At 41.1% G+C, this 11,602-nt stretch overlaps 1 protein-coding gene across 2 annotated transcripts; it reads right to left on the bottom strand.

Annotated features, from left to right (window-relative positions):
- Positions 1–1,966: 1,966 nt before the first annotated feature.
- Positions 1,967–8,577, bottom strand: LOC147304337 (ubiquitin carboxyl-terminal hydrolase 37-like). 2 transcript variants are annotated; one of them, XM_086279104.1, is made up of 17 exons: positions 8,445–8,577; positions 8,265–8,350; positions 6,682–6,762; positions 6,428–6,483; positions 6,135–6,207; positions 5,942–6,025; positions 5,386–5,441; positions 5,085–5,141; positions 4,859–4,990; positions 4,644–4,767; positions 4,407–4,558; positions 4,202–4,301; positions 3,985–4,061; positions 3,699–3,807; positions 3,031–3,088; positions 2,705–2,862; positions 1,967–2,618 (listed from the first exon to the last, which is right to left on the bottom strand). In XM_086279104.1, the coding sequence occupies exons 2-17, from the start codon at positions 8,298–8,300 to the stop codon at positions 2,613–2,615; spliced, it is 1,359 nt and encodes a 452-aa protein (XP_086135230.1). In that variant the 5' UTR covers positions 8,301–8,350; positions 8,445–8,577; the 3' UTR covers positions 1,967–2,612. The 2 variants fall into 2 exon arrangements, with proteins under 2 accessions (XP_086135230.1, XP_086135229.1); XM_086279103.1 differs by lacking the exon at positions 1,967–2,618 and having other exon boundaries at positions 2,678–2,862.
- Positions 8,578–11,602: the final 3,025 nt, after the last annotated feature.

The following is an 11,602-nucleotide window of genomic DNA, read 5'->3' as shown; positions in this document are numbered from 1 at the left end:
AAAAAAAATCACCATCAAAATTGTACTGGTTGTGTGATGTGCTGCTTGGGGTCAGACAGGGGTGGATCACCCTTATATTATGGTCTGGCCACCCTTAGAAAGGCCATAACACTAAAATGAAAATTAAAACTAGACTTATAACTGGCTGGTGTCCTTACCAGTGACCTTGGGTCTGAACTGTGGGCTCCTCTTTCCAGGTGTTCGTACTGCCTGAGTGGGACCAAGATGTGCTGTCTTGCCTCTTTTGGGTTTTCTGCATGTTTCTGGCTCAACATGCAAGTATCCACTTCTTGACGTTCGCTGTTGGTTGCAGCCACTTGAGGTTTTTGGGCTCATTTGGGTTCTCAACACTGGGTGACTTTGATGGGAGTGAAAGCATCCTCACAACATAAATCACCACACTACCTGCTTTTGTTTCAGATTTTTTCTTTATCCTTGTTAACATGTTTGGGTACTGGGTTTACCTGTAATGCATTTTGTGCTCCAAAAGCTGTTATTTTGTGCAGCTGTGCTCCAAAAGCTGTTAGCATGACCTTTTTTATCATTAGATTGTGCCACACCAGCACCTGAGAGAAAAGCTTTGAGTTTGATTTTGTGTTTGTGTTTTGCAGGCACTCAGGAGAATAAGTCATGATGTTTCTTGTGTTTGTCATGTTAGTATCTCAGTGCTTGTCAATCACCAGTCAACAGTGTCACCACTGTGAACAACATCCTTCGACTGTTCGAGCCAAAACCTTGGAGAAGTCCCTGCAGCCGCTTCAAAACTCATCACTGAGCTCGATCTCTCTTTTAACACGCTGGAGACAACAATGAAAGATGACTTTCTTTCAGATGCTGCTTTGACGGCTTTGTTCGTGAATAACAACAGAATCAAAACCATCCATGAAGAGACATTTCACCCGCTGATTAATTTGGAGAAACGGGACTTCCACAAACCAGTTGGAGACTTTGTCTTCTGGATGGTTTCAGAACCTGATTTCTCTCCACTAGTTCAATCTTTTGGGAAACAAATATACAACACTGGGTCCGGGAAACCTTTTCCTGCCACTGAGGAGCTTGAAGACCCTCCATTTTTGAGGAGCTTTCCTTCAGTCTGTCAGTGAAAGGGATTTTGTTGAACCTTGAAACTGCCGTGACCCTGTCCAAAGACCAGCTGGCCACCTGGCCGGGTCAGTCATGGATATTCACAAATACCCCATAGTACTGGTGGAAAAGACATATTGAGGGAAAATCCATGTTCAGACCATGTTCAGTGTGTCGTGACACTTGCACGATGGAAGAACACACCCACTTGTTGGTGCCAGAAGAGCCACTGAGAAATTATTGTTTTAGCTGGCTCATTACAAGTCGATGGCTGCTCACCTGGAGTAGGATAAAACTCTGGAGCGAATAATTGCCCGATTTTACTGGACAGGAAACTGTTTTAGACTTAGAGCTTTTTATTGTCATTGTGCAGTTTCTTGCACAGTGAAATTGGGTAAGTGGAGAGCATAGAGCCGCTGTATCTGTGCGCACCACCGTCTTGCATTTTTTGCATGTTTGGCTGGTGTCACTTTTGGACTTTGCTACCTGTAGCTAAACATTTGCAGCTAAATCATTTATTTAAAAGCAGAAGCTGCAACTGATCGAGGGAATATTTGTCTGAAAACTTAAACTGAACTCCAAGGGTACCATTGCTCCAGCTCACCATCTTTACCTGAGTGAATCAGTTTGTTGAACAATCTAAATGATTCAGAAACTTCTGTGACATCAACTTAACTAAGGCTCATTACAAATTTCACAAAACACTGCTGAATACTTTTAATATTTTTTTATTAGTTATTTTTGTTTTTGTTGTTATTTTGATTTTAATAAAACAAAATAAAATAAAGAATTAAATCATTTCTTTGGTTTTTTTTATTTAATTTATTTTACAAATAAATTAATAATAATATTAATAATAATAACAACAAATTAGTGCTGTCAGCGTTAACGTCATTTTACTTAATGACGTTAACGCTGACAGCACTAATTTGTTGTTCCCAGAGAGCAAGCCAAACACTGGTCCAGAAAAGGACGATCTCTAGTAGATTTTGTTTTAACCTCCTAGGACCTGGTGTCCACATATGTAGACATAACATTTTGGGTTGTCTAGACCAAAATACAAAATTTTGCTCTTCAAAAACCTGATATCCACTTATGAGGGAGGACATGACACTGCCACTGTTCAATCGAAATTTAAAATGAATGTCCTCATATGTGGATCTCATTCTTTTGAGAAACAAAAAAAAGATAGTCCGAATCTGATGTCTTGGTTTTTACCTTCATCGGGTCCCAATCAACCTAAATGGCACAGAGGAATTAAAAATGCATGCCATGAAAGTTCAGGTCTTAGGAGGTTAAAAATGTCCCTGCTGATGAGACCAGTGAATGTGGGGCGACGGTGGCAAGAAAAAACTCCCTCCTGGAGGAAGAAATCTTGGGAGGACCAGGCTCTCTGGCAGGACCCTCCCTCCTGAGGGCAATACTTACCTATACTTGTCCTCCAGTGTGCGATGGTGGGCTGGGACGACTGCTTTTCCTTCTCAGCATGATGATGACCTTAACTTCCTTCCTTCCTTCCATTTCCTGTTTCAGAACTGAGAATGAAGACAAAACTGGTTAACAAGGTAACAGGACATTTAAAAATTCTCTCACTTCAGGATGAGATGCTGTGTCTTCTTACGTTTCTCTTGTAAAACAGGATGTAGGCCGACTGCTGCTGTTCCTCACAAACTGCAGATCCAGTTGTGTGGAGCACCTGTGCGTCATTATAGGTGAGCCAGCGATCTGATGTAGAGTGCTGACTCTCCTCAGGATGGACAGAACTACAGATGTAGTGTCCTGAAATCACATTAAGACAAATGAATCCAACTTCTGGAAGTCAACTGATTCAAGCAAACAGTGATTTTGACTTAGTGCTTCTTAGAACATCAAAAGCTTTTGTGTGTGAGTCCTTCACTGAAAAGTAGCAAGTTTCATTTTCTGTTTGTCACAAGTCTGTTGTTTTACCTGACTCTGTGCCTCCATAATGACTGATGATGCTGCAAAGACTATAACAGCCACCACCCTGAGAAGGAACAAATCCAAAGAGTGTTAGTTTCATAAAGTCTCACATCAGTGCCATAATTAAGCTGATTTGCTGAGGCTACGTCCACACTAATGCGTTTTCGTTTGAAAACGCATCGTTTTCTCTCCGCTTTGACCTCCCGTCCACACCGAGACGGCGTTTTCCTCAAGGAAAAACACAGCATCTTGAAAACGCTCTCGAAAACGCATACATTTCAAAACGGAGTTGTCCCATCGCAGTGTGGACACTCGAAAACGCAGACTTTCTAAAACGATGACGCATTTTGGTCATGTGATGCAGTCATGTGAGCAATTAAACAAAGATAAACTGAGTGCATTAGACAGCAGTTGTTTTGATTGCTCTCAACTTTGACAGCCCTAAAAAAGATTAATATCAGTTTGTACATGCTCCGGATAGCTTTTCTTCAAATTCTGTAATTCTCACTCACTTTTGCGCATGCGCAGGACTGGAACGTAAGCGTTTTCGGCCGTTTCAATGCAGACGCACAACTATTTGAAAATGACTGAAAACGCCAGTGTGGACACGGAGTTTTCAAATCTATCCGGGCTAGTGTGGACGTAGCCTGAGACGTTCTGCAGTCTGTTTTTACCTGATTGGATGGCACCACCAAGTCCCTCTGCAGCCTGACGGGGTCATCCACCTTCTTAATCTTGTAGGTTTGTGTAAAGCCAAACCTCTTCAGATGCAAGATCAGAACTCTGGCAGAAAAGAAAAAAAACACAAACAAGGTAGAAAATAAGAAGAATGAGTGTCAAACACAAACAGAAGATGGGAGAAAACGACTGCTCAAGTATTGTCTCGAAGAACTCTGATATTTGATGCGCCACAGTTTGGAAACCTGGTCAGTCGATCAATTCTGATGTGACCTTACTCACCTTGGCAGTGTATCAAAAGACGACTTCAGTTCTGAGGCCGTCCCTCCACAATCACAGCGAAATTCTATTTCTTGTTCCTGAGCAACAGCACAGAGAAAACAGGCTTTATGGTAGAAAGAAATCTCAACATATGCACACACACATGCACACAAACACTAACAAAAAAGGTGTGTTAAGATCGCTGATACGACAACTCTATTGGAATTTGTGATCTTACCTTCAAGTATGTCTCTAACATGTTTATAATAGACCCCTCTGGAACAAGGTCTAGAGACAAGCTGGTGAATTCCTCTTGCTGTGATGATTGGTGACCGCAGCTACACATTTCAGGAGTAACGTAGTTAAAGTAAAGATCAGGTACGTGGAAAAGAGGTATATGAAAATATTGCAACCAGCTCTGCGTTTCTGAAAGACAGGCTTACCTCTTGCATGTCCTCATGTTTTCCATTTTAAAAATGTGATGGTCTTCTACTGGGCAGCTATAACTTTGGCCCAGGAGAGCTGCGTTCCTCTCCAGGTGAGGTGCGAGCCTTTTGACCTCATCGAGGAATAATGTTAGGAATTCATGAGCGTCCTGAAAGAAAAGCAGAGAGATTTAAAACAGTACATCAAAATCAGAAGGTAAAGCAAAAAACGAAATGTCCAAATAGCTGACGCACTTTCTGTGCACTGCCGGTGTATTCAGGAGCTTGACTGCTGAATGCCTTCTTAAAAGCTCTTAGGTGGTGATCTTTAAGGCCATAATCTGTTGACTCGTGACAGTCCCTGACATCAATAAGCCTTCTGTAGAAAGGAAGGGTAAACAGACATTTCTGCTGTTAGATCTCTTTGTTCTTCAGGTTTTTGAAGAAAGTAGAAGGTTGACGTAGCGCACCTTAAGAGCTGAGATTCTGGATCTGTGCTCCACAAAACCCCCTGACGCCTGATGTCTCTTATGAACTCCTCAATGTTGAGGAGGCTCTGCAGGCAGGAGTTCATGTAGCAGGTGTTTCCGATGTTTGGAAACCTGACACACACGCGCAACGTTTACAGTATCAGTGTAAAATAATTCATTTTCTCCACTTTGACAAAGTGAGTCTTTGTGCACCACGTGTACTCACCCGAAGCAGTCTATAGTCCCAGTTTGACTTTCTATTTTTTTCCCACCGCATGCTACACTGCTCCAAAAAGGTAAAAACACAAACACAAAATTAGGAAAGATGTCAAGATTCTGAGCAGTGTATGCGCATGTATGCATGAGCTTTGAAGTTGAAACATTTTGGAGGACGTCCAAAAGTAGTAAAAAAGATGTAAATACACAAGGTGGAAGAAAAATGCCAATAAAAGGGAAATAAAACAGCTCCAACTAAACCACTGCTATAAATATCTCCAGCAGCATTAAAGAGCGGCGCATTTCTTTACCTCTGATGAGACGTAGAAGGAATTTCCTTCTCTGCCACGTTTTGTTTGTGTAATTTCTGTTTAGAAACAAGAAAACCAACATCAGTAATGGCATAAAACAAACATACCAAGGGAGTCTCTCCATGAAAAGTGTCCAGTTAGAAAATTTGGTATTATTTCATATTATTTATCACTTCAGTGAGCTGTCAGCTCATGAAGCAGATATATAGGAATATCTTTAAATAAATTAAAAACAATTTATTCATGCTTTAAATTGAGTTTTAAAGTTTGTCCTATGAAATACAAAATCCTTCATTTGGTTCTGATCAAAATTCAGTTTTTACAGAAATCATCCATCAAACTTCATTAAAAGATTCAAAAATGCTTATTTACCATAAAAAATATTTAGAGAAACATCCTGCAAGTCTCTTCAAACTTACCTTTCTGTGAAAAAAAAAACTTTAAACATCTTTGAACCTAATTTGAGGACATGGATGTGCTAAATTGCTCTTAATTCTTCGCATTTAACTGTGATGAGTAAATGCTTGATGACAGTGACTCTTTCCATAAAACATACCTTCCAGAATTTAAAAAGAAACCAGCGACACTTTTTTTGTGTCTTCACAGTGTTGCTCTCTGCCTCTGCATCGCTGTCAGTTTGCTGCAGAGGACGAACAAACATAAGTTTATTAAAAAAGTAAAGTCACTTTAAATTAACAAGTGCAATTTAAAGAGAATGTGCATTTCATATGTTTCGTGTAAAAGCAAACCGAGGAACAGCAGAGGTGTCTCCATTTTCTCTTCTTCTTTTGACCATTTTCAGCAACACAAGCATCCGGGATGCTGATGAGGACAAAAGTGTAAATGTTATTTTTCAAAGTGGAAATTTTTAACAAGGAGTACATGCTGGAGATTGCAGATAAAAATTAATAACTGTAATGGAACAAAATCATGTATTTTGTACATTTACACTCCAACTAACATTTACACTCCAACAAGAGCTCCAACTAAACCACTGCTATAAATATCTCCAGCAGCATTAAAGAGCGGCGCATTTCTTTACCTCTGATGAGACGTAGAAGGAATTTCCTTCTCTGCCACGTTTTGTTTGTGTGATTTCTGTTTAGAAACAAGAAAAGCAACATCAGTAATGGCATAAAACAAAGTATATGGTAAGAAAATACAATATCCTTCATTTGGATTCAAAATTCAGTTTTTACAGAAATCATTCAAGAAGCTTCCTTAAAAGTTTCAAAAATGCTTATTTACCATAAGAAAACATTCAGAGAAATGTGCTGCGAGTCTCTTCAAACTTACCTTTCTGTGAAAAAGAAGTTTAAACATCTTTGGACTTGATGTGATCGCAGCCAAAATCTCCTCAGCTTTGCAAAAGTTCAACTGAAAACAAGCAGTCAAAGGTTGTATATTTATAAACTTTCAGCATAGAACGTTCATACCCTGAACAGCAAACATCAGCATTATGATGTATGGGGCTCATTTGCATATTTTGGAATGTATGCTCATTTGAACTGTATGGTGCTCGTCTCCAAGCAACTGCTACAAAAACAGGTCAAGTCAAGTGGCTTTTATTGTCATTTTAACCACGTGCAGAGGTACTGTACAGAGTGAAATGAGACCGCGTTCCTCCGAGACCCTGGTGCTATATATGACATATACGGACAAACCCAGGACTACATAAAGTGCAGTGTGCATAAATTGCAAAAATAAACAAGACAAAACAGTGCAAAACTAGACAGAACAGGACGATACAGACACAAGACAATGGAAATGTGCAAAATGCTGAGTATTGTGCAAAAGTAACTTGGTGTCTGTATGTATGTGTATGAGTGTGAGATACTGCAGATAAGTGCTTGGTAGTGACATGTGTGAAGGTGTGCGTGTGCCAGTGCAGTCACTGAGTGTTCAGGGGTCTGACGGCTTGTGGGAAGAAACTTTTCCGTAGTTTGGTAGCGAGGGCCCGGATGTTCTGGGACCTCTTTCCAGAAGGCAGCAGGGTGAAGAGTGTGTTTGAAGGCTGTGTGGGGTCCTCCAGCAAGCGGGTGTTATAAGGAGGGGAGAGGGACTCCAATGATCTTCTCAGCTGCTCTCACAATCCGTTGTAGGGTACTGCGATCTAATACGCTGCAGTTACCATACCAGACAGTGATGCAGCTACTTAGGATGCTCTTGTTAGTCCCACTGTAAAAGGTGGTGAGAATGGATGGTGGGAGATGGGCTTTCCTCAGCTTCTGCTTGAAGTAGAGACGCTGCTGGGCCTTCTTGGTTATGGAGCTGGTGTTGAGGGAGCAGGAGAGGTTCTCCGCCAGGTGGACACCAAGAAATCTGGTGCTCTTGACGACCTCCACAGAGGATCCATTCATGTTAAGTGGGCAGTGATCCCACTGTGCTCTCCTGAAGTCAACAATCTCTTTTGTTTTGTCCACGTTCACAGACAGGTTGTTGACTCTACACCTCTACAGATGGCCCGCAGTGCAACCCTTCAGCTTCCTACTAGATTCACCTATATACAAATTTAAAGACCTAGGAGACTTACTTCTCGTCACAGAGTTGTAGCATTCACAAGATTTTCAGAAAACTTGAACTCAAGGTCAAGGTCACTGATATTCAAACTGACCCCAGAACTTTAGTAGATGCACCAATGGTATCAATTCAAAATCCTACGCTTCTCGTTCCATTTTTATTTCACTATCTGTAACTAAGACAAATAAACAGTATTTGAGACACAAGTCACTATTAAAGTGGTTCGTGAGACTCCACATCTGATAACAGTATAACACACTGCTTATTTATGTAAAATTGTCATCAATAAATGTGTTCAAAACAGAAGCTACACTGGCTTTAAAAGTTTTTGTTAACTCTGACTACCTGTCTGCTCTTACCTGTTTCTTTTGCTCTCTGCTGTCTTCATCCTCCATCCAACTCTACATTGTATTGTTAGGGATGACATGATGAAACTGAAGGGTGTCTGGGCACCGAAAAAAGAAAAGAAGAGAGACTGGATTAGGCTGCAGCTGGCGTGCCATTCTCTCACTTCAGGATGAGATGCTGTGTCTTCTTACGTTAATCTTGTAAAACAGGATGTAGGCTGAGTGCTGCTGTTCCTCACAAGCTGCAGATCCAGTTGTGTGCAGCACCTGTGCGTCATTATAGGTGAGCCAAGGATCTGATGTAGAGTGTGGACTCTCCTCGGGACGGACAGAATTACAGATGCAGCAGCTGTTTCCGATGTATGGAAACCTGACACACAAACAAAAGTTTACAGTATCAGTGTAAAATAATTCATTTTGTCCAGGTTGAGAAGGTGAGATTTGGTCCTTGTGCACCACGTGTACTCACCTGAAGCTGTCTGTAGTCTGAATTTTATTTTCCATTATTTATCCACCGCCCAAATGTTTCACTGCGCTACTGCAAAAAGGTAAAAACACAAACACACAATTAGACACTGAGCACTGGATGTGCATGCATGCATGAGCTTTGAAGTTTAAACTTTTTTTATCATCAACAATTTTTATTTATTTCATTTTAAACTTCAATAACAGAGCTTAAGGATAACTACATAAATAAATAGTTTAAAAACAAACAAACAAAAACAACAGAACAACAACAAAAAACAAAACAAAGGGAAGTTATCCTATTCTTTCTTCGCACACCAATTCCCACACCACCACTCTGTCATTACTCCTCTGTTCTTCAAGTTACAGAAAGCCAGCTTGTAAAGGGGGACCAAATACAATCATATTGATGCAATTTGTCTAAAAGGTTATTAAGAATGCAAAGCTGCAATTTGTGCCGTCAAACCCCAATGTTAAGACGTCGTCGCATGCTAAAGTCAGTGACCATGGCTATGCTAGCACTGAAGCTGCCAACGTGGGCTTAACCCTTGTGCTCCCCTTCGGGGCAGCTCCGGACCCCGGGGGTCCCAGAGTACCCCTGGGTCGCATTTCACAGGCCGCGCATCAGGGTTGGCTCCCGCGCCCCGTACACCCACGTTTCCCTCCCTGGATGCCACTCCCGTTTCAATTTTTCTCCTAGTTTCAGGCAGGCTCTATCATGTTCGTCCATGGGAGGCCGCTGTTAATTGGGACACGGCCTACGTCAGCTGCTGTTGAAATCAGGTGATAGACTATGAGCACGTTAAAAAAAAACAAAAAAAAAAACTATGTGCACGTTAGCATATGCTACTTCCGGTGCGGAAACTCCTGTGGGGAGCTTTGTTTCCGGTGTCCTATTCGCGCTTTGTTTACGGTCCAAAACAAGTTAAGAAAATGAATGAATCAAGCCGCGATTTACATTTCTATAGATGTCTTGGGCATTTACCCAATATATCTGTAAATTATCTTCATCGACTTGTTGATTTTTTCCCCCGCGCCTCAGAGCAAAAGAGAAAAGGGATTCAAATGTTATATTTCTCAGTATCTGTAATCAGAATCAGAATCAGAATCAGAAACTTTATTGTCATTGTCATGAGAACAACGAAATTAAGAATGGTCCCCGATCATTGCATCATCCCTAGCAATATCAAAATATAAATAAAACAATAAAATTCAATAAATAAAATAGATAGAATACTTAAAATACTAATAAGAAACAGCTGTCCCTCGTTTATCGCGGGTGTTATGTTCTAAAAATAAGCAGCGATAGGTGAAATCAAGTAGCCAATTTTATTTTTTGACAGTGCAAAACGTTTCGTCGACATCCACTGCACTTCAGAGTCACACTGCTAGTGATCGATGCAGCGATTCTGTACTGTACAGGAGAGACGTCACGGAGGAGATCGTCTGCAGCGATCAGGACACAAGGTGACGTAAAAAAAATAAGCATGCAAACTTGCGCTAAAAAATCTGTGAAACAGCGAGGTGAAAGGTGAACCACGTTATAGCGAGGGACCACTGTAATTTGGAAGGTAAGTCACAACATACCCTTCGTAAATACTAATGTATAGAAACCCTTACCAGCAATCGTTCATTTTTTGTGTGGCTTTTTTTCACGGTTTGTTAACATGTTGTGTAGGTGTGTACTTGACTAGCTGATATTAACATAACGGGGGAAACATCTGGTTTGACTATTTTTCACCTGTAGTTTGAATGCTGAACATTTGCCTGTTTAAATCACAAGACCAGTCACTATACAGAGATGTGCTTCTGAATGTGGACGATGTGTCTTCTGCTGCAGTGATGCAGTTCTGCTTGTGTTGAGTGACGTAAACAACTGATCGATCTAAACTCTTTAAATTGATCATTAGATTTTTTATGACACAACAGCAGTGAGTGTTCCCACCTTCTGCTCTTTGTAACTTAACGCGATCTTTCCGTTTTCGAGTTTTGGACATGATTTTGGAGTAAATCTTCGTAGTAGCGATTGACCGCAAAGTAAAACTATCGGAAATGTACAACCCTACATCCGGTCTCAAACCAGTAATCCTGCTCCTTTACTGATTACTTATTTTCAAAAGTAATTAGTTACTAAGTTACGTTTTAAAAACATGATTTACAACCTGAATAGGTAATAAAGCGATAGATCTTTCAGCCCAATTCTACTTTTTCTGTATAATCCATCATATAAAATGTAATCAAATGAAAAAGTCTCTTTTTAAAACTAGTTTATAATGCCAGATATGTGGTCAAGGTGTCACTTCGTTGCCGCCCTGAGTTGAATGGGAATGATCTTATCACTCCTGTGTTTGACATACTGAGATCTAACTTCAGCGACTTGACATATTCCAGCCTGCCCATGAAAGATTTCTACAGTACTGTGCCACGACCAGGTGAGAATGCCATGGATTACTGGATCCAGTTGAACAAGTCCATTGACGCTGCTGATGAGTGTCTCCGCAGGCGTGGCAAACTGGTAGAGGACCCCAGTGGTGAGGTTGTTTCGATGTTCATTAATCACTGTCCTGATCACAGTCTTGCCTTGTCTTTTCAACTGAAGGCTCCTGAGGAATGGACTGCGGCTGAGGTTCAGAACCGTCTGGACAACTATGTGAGGAAAGTAAGACAGTCTAGTGTTTTGTCTCATAATACAGCATGTCTGTCCATCCCACATCTGAGCCCTGTTACTGTTAACAGCCAGCCCCACTCCAGTAGTGCTCAAGCAGTCCCAGTAACACATGAGCCAGCCTCGTACCCTATGCCCTCTGTTCCCTCTGCAGACACATGTCAGCCTCTCTCTTCTGGTGACATGGTAAGTGTGCAGCAGCCCTCGGCTTGTCCTCCCT

Source organism: Aulonocara sp. 'chitande type north' Nkhata Bay, linkage group LG22 (genome assembly GCF_057382095.1).
Source record: "Aulonocara sp. 'chitande type north' Nkhata Bay isolate Kocher_YH1m ecotype deep benthic linkage group LG22, A_spYH_male_GT1.1, whole genome shotgun sequence".
In the NCBI taxonomy this organism is placed as follows: Eukaryota; Metazoa; Chordata; class Actinopteri; order Cichliformes; family Cichlidae; genus Aulonocara; species Aulonocara sp. 'chitande type north' Nkhata Bay.
This window is presented reverse-complemented; position numbering and strand designations above follow the sequence as displayed.